Here is an 18,786-nt window from a genome sequence, read left to right on the forward strand (position 1 = left end):
ACTTCGAGTGAGCTACTGGTTGAATTTCATTGAGGTTCTTGTCCTTGCCAGGAAAATGTCCACAAAGTCTATATTTCATTGCACATAAACTCTGAAGTGGTAGTCACGTTCTGATGATAATATTGTAAAAGCTAGCTCTACCAATATCAAAGGTGCTCTTTCCTTTGCAAGGTAGGGAGGTTTCCTTGAGCTATTTTGTTGTTTTGTCTATTCCATTCGTGCCCAATCACTCTACTAATCAACCGGAAGTTCTTCATATTCAATGGCCAACACAAAGAATGATTCCATACTGGACACCCCGCTCAATTTCGTCATATTTTGGAGCTATAATACACCCATGACAGTATGACCCTGAGAGCTTCACCAGCAACACGCCAGGACTTCTTTACTACAAGTGAACATGATGAACTTCTAGCACAACATAAAAATCATCATTACCACGATTGCATCTCACTGCTTCGCTTTAATACGTCGACACTCTAAAAGCTCAATGAATGTAGCTACTCATTCCTCGTCAAACCAACACTTTACATCACCGATAACGATCTCACATTCATATTCATATTCACAAACTGATTCAATTTTGTTTTGTTATTCAACTTTTAAATATACATGATCTTCGCTCAAGATCGTTGTTCAAATTCTAAATCCTGCATCCAACGCACATACTCCATAAACCAAATTCTATATATAAACAAGATAACAAGCGCTTGACGTATTACAATACAGTTATATACTAATTTCAACCTCACCAACCATCGTCATCGGAGTTGCTCTCCCCATTGACAGTTTAACTGGTCCAAATATCAGCGTGGGGACTAGGGCTCGGAGATCTCGGCGAGATAGGGGTCAGGGCCAAAGTAGTCGTAATTGGGCGGGCGAGGAATCAATTCGAATGTCGAATGTGAAGTGGGGGTTTTGTTTTCTGCAACATGGTCTAAAGCCCACTCCAACAACATTTTCATTACTTTGTACTGGCCATCCGCGGATGATTCTTCAGGATCAATGTTCAGAGGGTGTTCGGGGCACATCATGAAGACAATGCAGAAGCGTAGCTTTTCAGCCTCGTAATACCACTCGACGCACTCGATGATATCACGAAGGCTATTCTTCTGCGATTCAGACAACCCCTGCAACATATTTGGAGAGAGCAAGTCGAAGTCAGTATCCTCATTACATGAACACTCATACTGCAAACTCATAACATCTTCTTCTTCACATCCTTCAAATAGCTGCTCGACGAATTCGACCGGCCATTCACCTCGACACATTGGACAGGTGGGTTTTTTATACTCCGATCTTTGCCCATTTGTCCACGTTCGAAGACATGCTCTGTGAAAAGTGTGTTTGCAGCAATGTTCCACTCGTATGTTGTTTTTCGATACGTTCATTTTTTCGCAACAAATAGGACAGTCATCGACAATTTTTGGGCTGCTTTCGCGGGTTAGTTGGATAATTGGTGATATTGAAAGATTCGCCATTTCTATGGACAAAGTGGTGGTGGTAACGGATTTAACTGACATTCTTTTAATTCCCTTCTTTCTATTTTGCTGGTTTCTGTTTTTCCTATTCTTATGCGGCATGATTGTGTGTGGCGTTTGAGAAGGGAGGTTCTCAATAAAGTTGGTTGAGAATAATAAGGCGGCGAAGATAATCTTTAAAGTATAAGAATGACTTGGAGGGATCTGGTCAAATAGATTGAGAAGAGAAGCTTGAAGTATTTGCTAGAATTATCCTATGTGAGATGTGACATGTCTGGAAAGAAAAAGAATCCAGGAGTTGGGGAAACATCAGAACTTATGTACCTAAATTGTGGTCTAGTTTTCCACTAATTTCTTCTGAACTGCTGTCATGAAGAACGCGGAGGAGAAGACTAAAAGACGCTAAGCGAGACTTAGGGGTACGCATTGGGTAGCTTTGTAGATCTTGGTAACCCAAAATGGTTAGCATTCACAGCATTCTGTATTTTGGTATCGAGCTAGTCTGGAACTAATCTTCTACCTCGAAAATTTTCGTCCTGGTTGTCCTGATTGAGGAAAATTTTCTACCTGCAATTGGACACATGCGAAATGTAATCATGTGGATGACGCGATATTAAAGTTTCAATATTTGAGATTTTCTTTTCTTGGCTTTGTAGTGGTTTAGATCGGAAACGATAGATGGAGCGACTTTAACTAGGAGTTTCATGTTTTATCCGTGTGAAAAAGACCAGCGAAACAATGAGATAATTACACTAGAGGGGCTTGTTTGCCAAGGGTAAGGCAATCCTGTCCAAGTATGTTTGACGACTGAGGACATTCAAAATCCGGACTGATAGACTGGATACAAGCTCCCAATTTCTGAATCCATTGTAGCTTTCAAAATGATTTGATCATCTCAAACTCATCGGAGAGTTGTGGGATAATCATACTATCGATTCGTAGTCAAGATAATGACCATCGACAGCTCATTCTTAGCTACCCACAGTCATATTAACAACCATACAGATCATCCCATCTGAACTCTAGGTATCAGAAAGCATCGGAGTATATAAGTTCTAGATGATGTACTATTCATATGATATCTAAGTAGGTAGCTAGCTCTTTCCAGTCAAATCTTGGCTTTTCGACGCGCATGACTTGATGAGAATATTAGATGTGCAACAATCATTCACTAGATGCTATAACTAGCTTCAAAAACTGAAAATTTCTAGTGTTAAACTACAGTCTAGCCTTTTGATCTTGTCGAGGTTCCGAAGTTGTGAATATTCCTCGAATCGCAGTTGGTCAGTATTTCTGGCACCTGCTTCCTTGATTCCGGGTACGACGTAAGTGACCATCAACGAGGAGCGGTAGATCTTTATGGAATCTTTAGGCAAGTTACTGTGAGTCAATCGTATAGCCTACCAGATATCATCAATCTAACGAGGGTACGCTCGGATCGAGTTTTTTGATCGGCTAAATTCGATACATTGGAGACAGGAGATCCAATGTTGCGTTTACCGAATGCAATACTGAAGCGACTATCTGTCGGCTCGAAGAAATACATGCATGTATTGAATATACTATTGAGTCTACTAAAAATTTGTATCTAGTATACTAGAATAGCAAATGACTCAACCTTCTCTCTTACCATTTTAAATGATAACTTTTAGATAGTATTAAATAAAATAATATATTCGAAAATATCGATATCTTCATTCACCAGCTCAATCCTATATCTCATAGCATCGCTTCAAATGTATTAGCTCCATTGTCTCACATCCTCACCATTTCAACCATTTCTTCAGCTATAAAAGTCAACGATTCGAACGCGCTCTAAGTGATTTTGATGTAATTTACCATTGTTTCCGTTAGTTGTCCATCTTGATATCTACCAAAGTCGAGGTTCTAGGTTAGTAAGTTTAAGTTTTTCCATATACAAATTCGTGATTTCACTCATAATGCATCAGCCAGCCGAATCTTTACTTCATTTTAACATCTATTGTAGGTGCCTATACAGAGGCTTGCATTGTAATGCCTATGGATCGTATGAAAACCATGGAATCGAGAAGATATATCTCTTAATGACTACCCAATGCTAGCTAGTATACATACAGGACGGTGAATCCCTTCATAATATCAGTCGAATATGAACAAAAGCCAGGAACCAGTAAAAAAACATCTCAAAAGTCGAGGAATTCTTTCAGCACAATACCTTCGAATTTTCAACACGACATACCTACCTGCATTCACTCATCTATTTTCAAACTAAGAATCCGTGACTCCTCAAAACCCAACCGACCAAACGAACCGACTCACATAACCCTAGGGCCTAGATATTTTTCTCATAGAAACACATCACCCTTCTTTGTCCAAATCCAAATCCATCTATCCATACCCATACTCAATCCCATCAACCAATTTCCCATCCCGTAAACCCCCATCAACTCATCCACATTCATAAACCTACTGTCTCAAACTCATCCAGATCTTACACTGCCTACCTAGCTAGAATAATTCTCCCTCCATCTGCTTCCATCTTCATCTCCATCTTCATCTCCATCCTCATCTCCATCCTCATCTCCATCCTCATCTCCATCCTCATCTCCATCCTCAACTCCATTCAAATCTAAACACAAAAGTCAAAAGAAATCAATAACATCCTCTCCATTTTATTCCTATACGCGAAATCTTGGGGGAAAAAATCTATGATACCGTTTTCTTTCATACATCGTTCGTACCCTCAGTTCTAATCAAGTTAAGTTCGCTTAGTTGAGCTCTAGATGGGTATGTTCGTTATATGCTAGACATATACTACCTAGGTAATTTCACACTGTGGAAAGAATTTTAGACTGGTTGATGTCCTTGATTCACTCATCTCATTCACAAAAAATAAACATGAAATGGATTCACCGCTACCCAGCTGGATCTATTTCTCCCTTCTAACTTCAATCCTCCTCTACCAAATTCAATCTAAACATCTATCTGGCAGCTCGACTCATCCACTCCCATCAAATATCTACAATTGCATCAAGGAATACCAAAACGTATCAAGAAAAATCTTCTGATATTTTTATTCATATATATCCGGGTATCAATGATCCTCCTATTCATCTTTTCCTTTACATAAAATCCCATCATTAACATCCGTCTTTTCATTTTCATACATCCATCAATCCACATGATTCTTAATTAGCAGGCAAAAGTAGCGACCCACCAATGCCCATACATCCATCCACTTATGAATCTTACACCATCATTAAATCATGCCTTGTTTCGGTTAGCACCTCCAAACTCCCCTTCTCTTTTATCTCATCCACCGATTCGACTCCGTTCTATTCAATTCCAATCTACAACTCAGACTTGGAAGTCTCATTAACAGCTGTAACACCGTCATGATGAGCAACACTAGGACCAAGTTTATCCTCAGCATCAAATTCTCCTCTCTCCAAACGACCTGCTCTCTTGTCAACACCTGTCTTCCAGGCTGGAGTACCCAAGAACTTGATGCTTCCAGGCTTTGAGTAATCGAAGATCTCCTCGACCTCCTCAAGAGGCTTCTGACTAGTTTCTGGGAAGACGAAGAAGACATGAAGGGTCATAGCGACACAGAAGATTCCAAAAACGAGATAAACCTTCCATCTAATGTTGGCGAAGGCAGGTGGGACGAAGTATGCAAGAGCGAAGTTGAAAGCCCAGTTAGCAGAGGTAGAAAGAGCGACGGCCTTTCCACGAATGCGGAGAGGGTAAAGCTCAGGTGGGTAAATCCAGGAGACTGGTCCCCATGTTGGTGCATATGATGCAACGAAAAGGTATGTGCAAGCAATGACAGCCTTGGATGGTGCTCCGGTAATAGAAATGGATTCGGCGGCACTGGAGAATTGTCCCTCGTATGGAACGGTTCCGTATGTAGCCAAGAGACCAGCGTTGATGAAAAGCCAAAGCATCATCAAGATGGATCCGAAAAGAAGGACGGGACGACGACCTAATCTGTCAACCCAGATCAATCCAGGAATTGTCATGACGACATTGATGATGAATTGAATCGAGGAAGGCAAGAGAACGTTGCTACCCAAACCAGCCATGGTGAAAATGTAGGTAATGTAGTACATCATGACGTTCATGCCGGTAAGTTGAGACCAGATTTGAGTGAAGATACCAATGTGTGTTCGGTTGATCATATCAGGCTTGAATAACTCCATATAAGTAACATCAGCGTTGGCTCTCTCGAACTCAACGACTTCTCTAATTTCGGCCAATTCCTTAGCGACGAATGGGGAGTTGGGGTCACCGTGGCCATGGACAAGAGACAAAACTTGGTGAGCTTCTTCCCATCTGTCTTTTCTAGCGAGCCAACGTGGGGATTCTGGCAAGAAGAAAAGAGCGAAGAAAAGGAAGACAGCTGGAATCATTTGAAGACCCCATGGGATACGGAAAGCAGCGTTTCCTTTGAGGAAGGAGCATCCATAGCAAATGTAGAACATGATGAGGATACCCCAGGTGATAGCCCATTGTTGGCAACCGACGAGTCTTCCACGCTTAGATGGTGGTGCAATCTCGGTGATATAGACGGGAACTTGAGCGGAGCAGATTCCAACCGAGAGACCGTTGATGATACGACCGACGATAAGCATAGGAATATTTTGGGCAGCGCAGACGATGATGGAGCCAAGAACCCTGTGGATGCTTGTTAGGCAAGCTATTCATTGAAGACATAAAAAATGGGAATATTTACCAGATGACGGAACCAAGTTGAATGGATCTCTTTCTACCAAACATATCTGAGATATAACCGGACAATAAAGCTCCAAGCCAACTTCCAGCGGGCATAGAAGCGGTGATACCACCTGTATCAAATTAGTCTTCGTTATGATGACAATAATAGTAGGAATCTTTTCATACCTTGAACATCTGGAGATGGACCAGTACATTTACCATTGACGATTCCTCCTTGATCAAAGTAACACAAATATGCCTCAGTTGAGATGATAGCGGACATAGACGAGATATCGAAACCGAACAGAGCACCACCCACCACGGCCACGGCCGCGATGAAGTAGACGTTACCGATGATCATCTTGTAAATTGGTGATCAGGTAACTAAACCTGTTCTTATGTTGACAGTAGAGGTGTAGTACACTGTGAAATAGAAGTCGACCTTCTTCAAGGCAGAACAGAAATTGATAGGGAAGAAAGGAAAGCCAGAGTCTTGGTGATCGACACAAAGACTTATATAGAAAATGAAAGTGTAGGGCTGGGGTAATAATGGAGCACGAAAACTGTTGGAATAATGGAATCTGGAGATATACCAAGTGGATTGAAAGAGAAGGGCCGAATTCTGGTTATGGATCCTCCCAAGTTTTACCTTTGAATGTCAATCATCCCGGGGAATGTCCTTGCCAAATGGATTTGATGGGTTGGAAAGAATTTGGGGTTGTTCTTTCCCCGCCATTTGACAGCTGATCGAGATCTCACTTGTTACCAGTATTTCTCAATCATATAAACTTGATATGATTCGAAGAGTGAAGCTTGCCGTCTTCAACATTGACGATACTGGTACTGATCATCAGTAAGATTCCTTTGGAAATCATCAAATGGGATGCAGGCATAACGCCTCTCGAGCGCCTTTCCAGGGCCCCATCAGTCTCACACGAGGTATGCGGTATGAACGACGATCTCTGCGCATGGGAGTGCATAAGCAATACAACACCTTCCACCTAGAGTGGACTCTGATCGGCGCTTGTCAGAGTATCTCATCTGCGCGCCAACTTGTCGACTGATTTTGTTGTTTGAAAAACTGGGCCGAAAATTATGTTGGTGGATCCTTCCATTTTTATGGAGAGATTGGGGATTCGGGGAAGACTAATTTTTAAAGCTTGTCAGTTGTTTCCTTGGTATTCGAGCTACTCTACCCGAACACATGGCCCGAAACAACTATGTCGTTTCTGTAAAGTTCTTTTCCGAAACAGTTGTATATTCTCAATTGGTATCATGCATATAGCCTATATGTTCTACCTTTTGGGGGGAGTAGTGAGAGACATAATACCATAGGAAAACAAGCATTGTAAGATTCCCAAAGATCTCCATCAAAACACTTGATGACGGTAGTGGCTCATTATTCCTGGCGTTTAACTTAAAGCCTCACAAGCCATACCCGGATGCCTAGAAAATTTTCAGATCTAACGGTTCAATCCAAACCAACAAGCAATAATAAAGCTTTTCAGTTGTGTCATGATATCCGTTCTTCGAAATTCCAAATTCCTGGAGAAAGTTTTTCCGTCGAATGAAGGGGTGGTGGGTCCTTGTACTTTGTTTCGCTAAAGTGTCTAGATTGGTATGGAATATAAAGAATGGGAGAAAAACGGCGAATCATGAATGAGATACTGAAGACGGTGAGATGATCCAAATTTCGAGGAAACCCGAGGTATAGGTACGAGAGGACAGAAATACAGAAGTGTGCTGTTTTGGGGAGTCTATTCCGTGGTGGATACGAGGGATGGTTGCGGCAACGGTAATTGATTGTAGTTTCCTGGTACCTTTAAGATACTGTGATTGCTTCATTTGAAAAATTGGACGACCTTCTTGTCAGCAGGATGATCGAAATTTACTGGTCTAGTTACGCCCGTACAAGTAGAAGAAGTCTCGATCCCCTCGCTTCGGAGATGATTCCGAGTAGTGGATCGAGTGGTGGCTCTTGAGTCTTGACGAGATAGATATTAGATATGCTCTTCTTTTCTTTTTTCTTTTTCATCAGGAGATTGTTCGGTTTGCACCGGTACACAACAGGGGCACAGCGGCAACAGGTACATTTGTTGGAAGGAACGCTCGCGTCGATCAATGTTGGCTACCCACCCAAGCTCTTGAGCCCTAAGCAAGTACTCGAGAGTCGTGATAATCAAGGCTCAAGCACAGCACGTTGCAGCTGATCATGATTTGCTTCTCTTTCGAGGTCGATAATGCAAGAAATGCGATTGGGGCAACGTTACATGTGAATGGAGCTTTACAGATAATGTAGAACTTTTACCATAGAATTTTCATGTCAGGTCGTTGGCAGAGATATGTACACGAGTTTCTCAGCTCCATAACAATATGCAAAGCTGAAAAAGCTCGTCTTATGTTGTGGGACTCCACCTGGGGGATAAAGTTGGAGTGGGAAAGTGGGTGAACGGGTGAATGTCACGTGAATCGGTAAGTCAATGTCTCGTGACTTGTGATGGTCCACCACCAGGTCGGTCATTGGTAAAGTATTACTCCGTGCTCTACATGAATTTTGGGAATCATGAGAAACATCGAATTGATATATTTACTTTTATAAAAGTAGAACGTCGCCTATATAATCCCACGACTCGTAACTGCAATAAGAAGAATGAGAGTATGTACTCTGATTCCACTCTAGATTCTAAACCGCGACTACTCTCTTCTTTTCGACTCCAAAGCTCCAAGTTTTACGGTGTTTATACAGTTTCTGTACATGACAAATTTCCAAAATGAAGTCAACAACCATGCCTCAGAGTTATTCCTTGAGTTGGAGAACGCACATATCCGGATGGCTCTTTTCCAATATCTCTTTCTAAGTCAAACATCAGAGGTAAATCTTTTTCACAGAATATTTATCCATTTCAATACTGTAAGTAAAACTTTCTTCCAAAAACCTGTCTCGGTTCAACCTCGTCAGCGAGGTGGCTCTCTAGCTTTCGCTTTTGAAACAATCCGCGTTGCGAACACGAACAGCTTGATCGACCCTGAAATGTCAATCTAAACCACATCTCAATCGCAACACAATTCATTTGAGCTTCTAGTCCAGCTCGAACGATAAGTCATTGAATTTACTAATCTCAACTCCAAATAATACAATTTCAACGTGGCATAATGTCTTGTAAGTATTACTTCTCCCTTCCGCTACAACCCCTTCATCAACTAACATTACCCGATAGTTCTCACAACAACCCACCAAACCCTCACTGTCACCCCTATCCCTCCTCATATTCCCAAGGCCCAGGTGCTTGCCCTACTACACAACCATTCGAAAATGATAAGCTTGAACCCCCTAGTAACATCCCACACTCTCCTCCCACCCACGCATATCCTTGCCGTCGATTTTTTCAAAACCGAGCCCCCATCCCTCCAACCAAGCACTTCGTGTCCCTGTGAGATTTGGGAAGTAACAGATGATATGTCCGCTGCGGAAGGTGACAATGGAGGAGGATGGCGCGGTGGGTGGGCAAAACGATTTGTCCCCGACCAAATCACATATACATCGAGTCTCCAAGATCGCGAAGACGGATTACTTAGTGTTACGCATGCGCCAATGGGGGTACATAGTGTGACGACGTGGATTGTGAGGGAAGCGGGGCCCGGGGAAAGTTCGTTAACGCTTGGGGAGGGGAGATTGGTGCTCGAGGAGAGGGGGGTTGTGAGGGCGAGTAGAATGTTGATGGGATTTATAAAGACGACCTTGCAGGAGAGTCACGAGAAGTTGGTAAAGGATTTCATGAGAGTTTTGAAGGAGAATGGTGCGGATGGAGAAGAGGTGGAAAATGGGGCGAAGGGAGAATTGTAGGTCAATGGCTGGATAGGGGCTGTCATTGGGAGATGTTGAAATTCTGCAGGAAATGGAGTTTGGCGCCATGCTATACTTGAATAAAGTAAGTAATTATCTTCTAAGGTAAGTTAGCGAGCAAATCAGGAAACATAGAGCGAAATCTATGATTGAATGTACACCTAGAACCACTAAATTTCGTCACCTAATATGATGTCGATTTGCAACTTCTTATGCATCGTGCTTTCCACAATGCCTTACTCTCTAATGCCATCTCTATGCTTAATTCTTCACGCCCTCATCTTTACTTCATCATGTCCGCATCCGAAGTTGGGTAAATAATGCAAGGCATCAATCCACAAGAGTCAGGTTATATCTAGAGCGCATACCCAAATCTTCCCGACCTAGTCTGAGATTATTTACACAAATACATACTTTAAAGATGCCTAGTATCAGCATACATCTTATCTCCACAAAAAAAAACATATTGCCACGCATCGAGTGTTAAGCTTCTGCAGACTTCCTCGGTGGCGTATCAATCATTGTAGTTGGCGACTACTACTGTACTTACGAGTTGCGAATTTTTGGTCTTCTTACTATTGGCTGCCGCTGATTTTATTATTTCCTCGCATTTTAGTGCGTAAATCAATAGGGAAATACTAGGGAATGGGTTTGGATGTTTTGGAGGATGTGAGGAGAAGAGATGCAGGAGAATGGTGTTTGTATGTTTTTGGTCATTGATGGTGGTGGAGATATTGAATGTTTGGAGGTTGAATTGTATTTTCACGGTTTTGTGAGGCTGGATGGGTTGGAGGATTCTGGATGGGTGTTTTGAATGAATAGATTGGTTGACAATGTATGTGCTCTGAGAGACATGACTCAATGTAAGCTGAGTAGATTTGTTATTATTTAGGTGTGCTCCGCTACAACCAGATAGCCATTAGAGCGTAGCTTAAGAGATTTCAGAAATCGACAAGGAAGAATACAAGGAGAGAAGCTTAGATTAAATTGACTCGGTATCTCATCTGTCTGTATGGAAGGCCGCACCGTTGCAGAAATTGAAGTTATAGGAGGAGCTAGTAAGTTATGTCATATATAAATATACTCTATTGAAAGATAACACATAAATGCGCTTGAATATTTCATATTATTTAATATTCCGTTGCAAAAGATGGGTGTAAACTTTTGCTAACGCTAACTAATTACTATTTTCTAAAAAATTACACGTGGCGATATATACCAATTGGGGGTTACGATCATCTTCACCCCCCCCATTGTACCAATAAGGGGGCTTTAGCAATTTATCAATTTTTTATTAATTTGTTAACTTTTATTTATTTATATAAAATCTTCCCAATAAATAGAATCAATTTTTTCTAACTTTTTATTTACAAAAATAAAGATATTCTAAAACATTCGAAATAATTATTAATTCAATTTAATTATAAATATTTATTTGTATTATTAAAAGAATAAAAACTATAAGAATTATTATCAAAAGTTACGGATTGCTGAGGTCCCTTTATCATAAATAAGGGGGTGAATAAATATGAATCCCCGATTAGTTAAGATAATCATACTCTTCCTTAAGTCTTCCGAATCCGACTCGAGGCTGATAATCTTTCACCCTGTTTCCGCCAAAATCAAAGACGGAGTAATGTCTCCTCAAGAAAACAAAACCGAGAAGAGAAAAGTTGCTTTCACCACTGTCATCAACAGGTGGCATACACTCTTCACCCGGTGCCACAAACTCATCGCCCCTAACCGAAAAAGTCACATCGTTACTCTCATCATCAGTCTCTCCAAATGTGAAAGAAATAGCCCATGTGCTATTCAGATGTTCACACTGCATTCTCTCTTCTCCATTATACAATTTCGTCAAATTCCAACCGAGATTGAAATAGAAAGCATCGATCATAGACGAGGGAATCGAGATGCGTCCGGCGCCAGTATCGAAGACAGTAGTTCCATCTCCGTACATGGGCCAGGTGGTATTAGCTTTAGGATAGGTATTTGCAGGTGCGTTTGTCGATGGAAGTTTACCGTTGTTTATGGTTACGATTTGATTTTCGCCAGTGGCAAGGACATTAATGGAGCGGAGGGGTGCGCGCCAGAGCTCATAAGGGGTTTCCACGCGGAGAGGCATGTATACTACCTCTCCATCCACATACACATCTTCATGACTTCCGCCAATGGTCAAAACACCATCTTGAACACCGGTGTTGTTGAGGTTGGTTCCATAGAAGACAGCAAAACGAGATTCATCAAGTTTATCCTCCCAGAGAAGCGTCTCCACAAGCGAACTCGTCTGCTTCTGCGCAATAGAGGAGAATGCCAAGCCGAAAAATCCATCAGCGGCGACGAATCGCCAAGTATCTTGCTCTGCAACCAGGAAAGTTTGGTTCCAACTCAACGTTTCTTTCTCATCTGAAAATACATCAGAGAATACATAGCCGGCGAGAAAATCACCGTCAATATATGAAATATCGGCATACTGGTTCACATAGACAGAAGTAGACGAATCTGACTCATTGTATGGAGTTCGGACGAATGTGGTACGCTTGGGACATGAAGTATCTGTGCAATTGCGTCCGTTGACCCAGGAAGTGCTGGATCCAGTATCGAACATCAATCTGTATGGTTTTGCCGGAGTGCCAACTTCAAATCCTACCGAGGACTAGAGCAATGTCTTGTTAGTATCCATTTTGAGGCCAAAGTAGTGTAACATACATATGCATCTTGGATATGAACTGGCAACTCCAGAACAGCCGCTGAAGCAGCAGCCGTTAAGGCGAGTAAAGTAAAAGTACGCATATTGTCCGAACTCTAGACAATGAATGAGCAAAGTGAGTGGATGTTGATCTCAAAACTATGTAGAACATCACGAATCCTCCTGTTTATATATATTTTCCATTTCCATCACGTACCAATCCGAGCATTTAATGGCTACGAAAAAAAGAAATGTGGGGCAAATACGATCCCATTAGTTGATAGCGTACCGGCATACACGAGAACCCCTTTATAGCTCATCCCACCATTCAATAGTGACATTCGCTCCAGTTTTTAAGCATGCGTTTATGCTTTTACGAGAAATCTCGGTACTGGATTTGTTCATTTGATCTTCTTGAAACGATGCGATATAAATTGTAGATATTAAGGGATGATGGTACAAGTCCACTGAACACTAAAGCCAACCCCATAAAAGATTAAGATTTGACCGCTCAAGAAGTTCATGCAGAACTACAAAAGAAAGTCATAGATTAACATACAGATTAAGATCAATTATAAACACATGCAATGATAATCCATCTTTTCATCCCATACGTAATCTCCATAGTTTTTGCATTACTATAAGATTGGGTTATTGCACGCCTTATTGTGCTTGCATATCTCTCGAGGTAAATGTATGTAAAGAGATCATGCTGAGATAGATATTTATACACATCAAGAATAGAAGCCGAGCGGACCATACTTGGGTCAGACCACTTATACAAGATCAGGTTGCTACGGGTTCAAAGCTATACAGCGGTGAAGTTATCAAATACTGGTTTGAATTTTTTAGATTCATGACTGGTGTGGATCATCGTCTTATGCGCCCATGAGAAGAATGTGCAAAAAGGAGCAACCGTTGACACTAAACTCAACTGTGGATTTTTCCATTATCATTGCTACTACCATCGCCAACTTTCATCGTGTCTTGTGTATCATATAGCCCGTTCTCATCTTTTCCCCTTTTCAATTTCTCCACCCAATATCAAAACCCCTTCATACACCACAAACAATTCTATCAATCCTCACGTAGACCACTCCTTATACCCCTTCTGCCTCTGTCTCGTATTCCATCCTAACTTCCCACTGATACTGTTAACCCAATCTTCACTCCTCCTCCCTTGAGGCATCACATTAGCGAACGGATAGCGACTAGCACTAATCGTCACATAATCGCCTGGGTTCAATTCCACCCTCTCTCTTCCATCAAAACTCGCCCAACTACTCGTTCTCGCATCGTATGGAACACCCAGACGAAGTACGATAGTATCTGGGAGGATGATGGGACGGAACGAGAGAGTATGTGCGCAGATGGCTGATACGAGGATGACAGGGTTTTCAGGATGGCAGAGAGAGCCACCGGCAGCGAGATTGTAGGCTGTGGAGCCAGTGGGTGTGGCAACGCAGACACCATCCGCTTGGACGGAGGTGAAGTGTTCATCGTCGCCGAAAATCTCGATGGAAGACATGGCTTTTGCGTGTAAGTACTCGCTGACCAAAATTCTTCACTATCATGTGATATTTACTTACTAGGATTTGGTCCTCGATCAACCACAATATCATTGAGAATCTCATATGTACCATCTGGTCGATGAGTTCTCTCGTCTCCCATTTCCTCGCCCACTAACTCCTCCACTAAGTCTCGTTTCGGGGTTGCGTCCTCATCACCATTCTCGCCATCCGTAACGGCCTTGGGTTTTCTTGTCTGGCTCCTCATTACCGTACCTTCGAACCTCAATCTGAGACTGATAGTGACTCCATCTCTAAATGCAGTGGTTAATTGTTTCTCGAAATCTCCAAAATCGAACTTGGTTAGAAATCCTAGACTTCCCAGTGCAAAACTTAAAACTGGAGGCACAATTCTTTGGAACAGCCAGCTCGCATAGAGAACTGTCCCATCACCGCCCAAGGTAATGATGAAATCAAATGTATGCGGTCTCGTCCTGCACATATTTGATGACCAGTATCTCAACCTCTTGTGTTCATCACCATTAATTTTTCCTTCTTCAGCCTCCTCCAACTCATCCAGTAACCCTTTCGCGTCGAACTTCTTACTATCCCGTAGGTTTTCCTCCACGAAAACCGTGTATCTGACCTGTCTTTCTGGACTTAAGAGCCATCTGGTAACCTCCCTGGTATTTGCAATCAAGCTCTCATCATGCACCTTTGTAAGGATGAAAACCGTTCTAACTTTCAGCTTCAACCTGATACTCCCCAGCCTCTTACTCAATTCCCTCACTCCCCAAGCCATATCCGAGAGTTGTTTCTTTGTGAGAAGTCTACTGTGCGTCGCGCCCGCATCCACACCATCAGGTTGTAATTGCACCTTCCCACTTGCATCATCTTCAATCGGCTGTATTGCATCTTTCGCTTTGAAAGTATCTCTCCAACATGTTTCATCAACCTGTCCGCAATCTTCCTCTTCATTATGGTTGTGCATTTTTTTATCGACCACCGCATCTTCTTTATCATCAGTTTCATCCTTTCCACTTGCGATTCTGCGAGAAGCCAGAGTTTCTGCTATTCCCTCCAAACCACCATTTGATGCCCTCCCGCTTCTTCTCTGACTTTCGAGTAATGCGTGTACATAACATTCTGTATTCTTTCGTCGCTGGAAAGTGGCTGCGGGTGTATCGGCCGTTACGAGAGACGATTTCCTACGATGCGCATTTTGAGCATCGAAAACTACCTGTGAGAAGAGGGTGTCTCGTAAGCTCAAATGATTCCGCAGGTGAGAGGGAAAATGAGAAATAGATTTACCTCCAGCGCATGTTGATACTCTGAATCACTAGCACTTGAATGTCCCTGACAATGTTAGTTAATGCGGAATTATCTTGACTTTTCAAGCTCTCAAATTGCTATGCCATACTTCCTCATGAGCATCAAGCTGATCCCTACTTGGAAGAGATATGTGCTGTGGTGCTGAATTGGCCATCTGTTCGATGATTATCAATTCTTATTCTTCCAATTGTATTGTGTTGTCTTTGGATCAATTATCATGGAATAACAGAGATTAGAAGCTGGAATATTAATAATTTGGCAATGACGCTCTAACAGCTACCTACCCCTCATAAGCTTAGATGTTACTGAGGAATGTACGAATTCAGAGGCTCTCTTTAATGGAATTCTATGAAAAAAATCACTATGGTAAAGGTCTACTTGGGATTCTTCCTAAGGGTCTGACTTCCCTGGAAAGTTAAATCCATGATTATCAAATCGATTCAATCCAATTCATGAAGTTTCAAAATGCATGTCATTGATTACCTCACTACAATGAACATTGGCATTTAGGCTTTCGACTGATACCATTGGTGTACCTGTCGAGCCTGTTGTCCAATACCTAGGCTCCCTATCACTCCACACCCGCCAATGTCAGTTTCATCGATAAGGAATAATGAAATGTCATCGATAAATATTACTATGGGCATTTCATATATATTAACCTCTATGCATACTACACAAACCTTCCTGTTTTCATGTCAGAGTATCATTAATTAGATGTTCTTCCTTTACCCCTTCATCGTCGCTTCACCCCTCCCTCAGCCAAATACATGTGTCTAGTACAGTTCAACGGCAATGCTAACAATGCAACCGACGCAGCATTGCAGCACTGCAATACGTAGTTAGATGACTGTATCAAAACCATGTCTCATCCATTCATCGCCCCGAGTACAAATGAAAATGGAGGGAGATCCTAGATTGAAGCTATGAAGGATGGCGATGATCAAATAGATTGACTTATCGCCTACTCCATTCGGAAGTAAGTGCTTCGTAAATTTGTACACATCGGCTTCATTCACATACATCCTAACCATGAAATCGTTGTTACAGTGTATAGCGTATAAGTATGCGTATGTATGCCTGTGGGTGTGGAGTTGGACCTTGCATTTACGTTATCTGGATGCTTTTCATCTAATTTTCAAAGCAAACATGGTTGAAAGAAGTAATGAGCACGTTATTCCATTTATTTCCCTTCCCACGCAACCCACACCTGTACGGAGAGAATCTCATGATCTCGTGCCTTGCTAGTTTTTTCCCCCTGGATCACATCGACCTGACTGTTCAAGCAACCTTAACCTTTGATGCCTACACCGATAATAGCCCAATGCGTCCACACTTGATATCTTGGATGCGGATGCGTTGTACAGCACCAAAAACGCTCCAATGCCCATCCTTCGCACCCTTTCACCAACCGAAAGAAAGCAAAGGGTAGGAAAATCACCCACCCTTAGGGACAACCAACCCACTTCCGACTCTATGACACAAATCCAATTCCTTTCTTCCAGGGAGATGCAGAGAAAGTACGAGTTCAATACCAGCAGGACACCTGGTGCCATACCCATTTACTTGACTGGAAACGTCTCCCGTCGGATCATGCATTGCTATACTACCGCCCTATCTTCCTTCGTTCCCGTAATATGCCAACTCGATGCATACAGAAAGTTGAGTGAGACGATCAACCATCCTATCAATCTCGGCGAGAACGAAACCTTTTAGTAAAAGCGCCCAGTCACCAACCAGTCTCATTAACCATACATCGTACGAAAATTGTTAGGATGCCGCTTGTTTGCTTTCATTGAACCCTTTCCAATAACATCGTAACATTGAGTTCATTTCAGCACCCAATCCAACCACTTATCCCGAAGTTCGGAACCATCAGCATTTCCGAACACGCCCATCCATAGATTTTCTCACATATGCTCCATCGTATCTTACAAGGCGATATCCTTACACTCACTCAATCAATCAATAAACACGAATGTCATTTCACGGGAAAAGAGGCTATACAAGCTGCAGAACGCGTGTACCAAAATTTAGTCATGCCATGGCATACCGTTCATCCGATGTTAATTTACACTCACTATCCCATACGGCACATCAAGCACACCTATCCATACCATTCATGTAAACATACCAAGCCCACCAAGAAAGACCGAACAATCTCGAATCCAGCTCATGAGTCAAAACGTTGTGTGGCTGAGTTCTTGGTATTTTCGTGGTGGTGTACATCAATCTAAATCCAATGGTACTTGCCTTGCCGTTGCCGTGAAAATACCACATTATAAATTACAGTATCGAAATCTTGTTCCCTGTCGAAGCTGTTGAGCCTGTCAAGCCGAAATCCCCTTATCAAATATGATATGAATTACGAACCGCAACCTCCGCAACCTCCGCCACCACCCAAGCTCGTGATGTTGTTGGTCCACTACCACGTATGTTCGCAAATTGTGCTCATCTCAACTTGTAGGCTCGTAACTTTCGTACTCGAGTATCACCGAAAGAAGTTCGAGACCTCCAGGATATGACCTCCACATACAGCAGACGCTACACTACCGTGGGACCGGTAGGTACCGTAACTATTAATGGCTATCATTACACAATGTTTTTAGATAAACTAACATCATAGGCTAGTAATTTGGCAAGTAAATGTCCATCATTCTGTCATACTGTGGTCCACGGTCCATGGAGTATGAAGTATATAGGATTAGATGGCTCTCATCTGGGTACTCATCGGGAAAGAAGTCGAAATTGGTCAATCACTAATCCATTCATTCGATATTGCTGCATTGTCACTGCCCCTCTCCCTCCTTCCCAGGCCTCGATACTTCTATCCCTTCCTTCAAGTTCCTTGCCATGAACATTTGATGGTGGGGAATACATGAGCACCGAGAGATCTCCTGGATTTAGATTTGGTTAATAAAGTAAGGTTCATCATGACAACCGGGTTCCATTAAATTTCACGCGGGCCCGGAATTTATCCTTGCGATAATTGTTGGATTTCAAAGTTTTAGACAATTACATAGGCCAATAATAGTGAGTGGTAATGAAGGGGTTTTGACGATTTCGACTATTGATAGCATGGACAATTTCATCATGATTGTAGATCCACGAGACATGATTCATTCGTCGTGATCTCTTGGTAAATAAGCATCAAACCATGCTCGCCATGATATTCCGCATTAGCTACACAAAACTCACGCATCTAATTAACTTCGGAGAGTGCTTGCGGAACTTACT

The 18,786-nt window shown here is 42.2% G+C and overlaps 5 protein-coding genes across 5 annotated transcripts; 1 reads left to right on the plus strand and 4 right to left on the minus strand.

Moving 5' to 3' along the window:
* Positions 1 to 818: 818 nt before the first annotated feature.
* Positions 819 to 1,271, minus strand: EAF02_006605 (uncharacterized protein; the record flags this gene model as incomplete). The annotated part of the gene is made up of 1 exon (XM_038902653.1): positions 819 to 1,271. The coding sequence occupies one exon, from the start codon at positions 1,269 to 1,271 to the stop codon at positions 819 to 821; it is 453 nt and encodes a 150-aa protein (XP_038757873.1).
* Positions 1,272 to 4,810: 3,539 nt separating this feature from the next.
* EAF02_006606 (uncharacterized protein) lies at positions 4,811 to 6,537 on the minus strand (the record flags this gene model as incomplete). Its single annotated transcript, XM_038902654.1, has 3 exons — positions 4,811 to 6,137; positions 6,196 to 6,307; positions 6,363 to 6,537. The coding sequence occupies 3 exons, from the start codon at positions 6,535 to 6,537 to the stop codon at positions 4,811 to 4,813; spliced, it is 1,614 nt and encodes a 537-aa protein (XP_038757874.1).
* Positions 6,538 to 9,329: 2,792 nt separating this feature from the next.
* Positions 9,330 to 10,020, plus strand: EAF02_006607 (uncharacterized protein; the record flags this gene model as incomplete). Its single annotated transcript, XM_038902655.1, has 2 exons — positions 9,330 to 9,336; positions 9,395 to 10,020. The coding sequence occupies 2 exons, from the start codon at positions 9,330 to 9,332 to the stop codon at positions 10,018 to 10,020; spliced, it is 633 nt and encodes a 210-aa protein (XP_038757875.1).
* Positions 10,021 to 11,560: 1,540 nt separating this feature from the next.
* On the minus strand, positions 11,561 to 12,813 carry EAF02_006608 (uncharacterized protein; the record flags this gene model as incomplete). Its single annotated transcript, XM_038902656.1, has 2 exons — positions 11,561 to 12,676; positions 12,730 to 12,813. The coding sequence occupies 2 exons, from the start codon at positions 12,811 to 12,813 to the stop codon at positions 11,561 to 11,563; spliced, it is 1,200 nt and encodes a 399-aa protein (XP_038757876.1).
* Positions 12,814 to 13,793: 980 nt separating this feature from the next.
* On the minus strand, positions 13,794 to 15,703 carry EAF02_006609 (uncharacterized protein; the record flags this gene model as incomplete). The annotated part of the gene is made up of 4 exons (XM_038902657.1): positions 13,794 to 14,239; positions 14,299 to 15,457; positions 15,529 to 15,573; positions 15,638 to 15,703. 4 exons carry the CDS (start codon positions 15,701 to 15,703, stop codon positions 13,794 to 13,796), a joined length of 1,716 nt encoding a protein of 571 aa, XP_038757877.1.
* Between the last annotated feature and the right edge of the window lie 3,083 nt (positions 15,704 to 18,786).

The sequence above is a fragment of the Botrytis sinoallii genome (assembly GCF_014898435.1).
Source record: "Botrytis sinoallii strain Bc 23 chromosome Unknown BSIN_010, whole genome shotgun sequence".
Taxonomy (NCBI): Eukaryota; Fungi; Ascomycota; class Leotiomycetes; order Helotiales; family Sclerotiniaceae; genus Botrytis; species Botrytis sinoallii.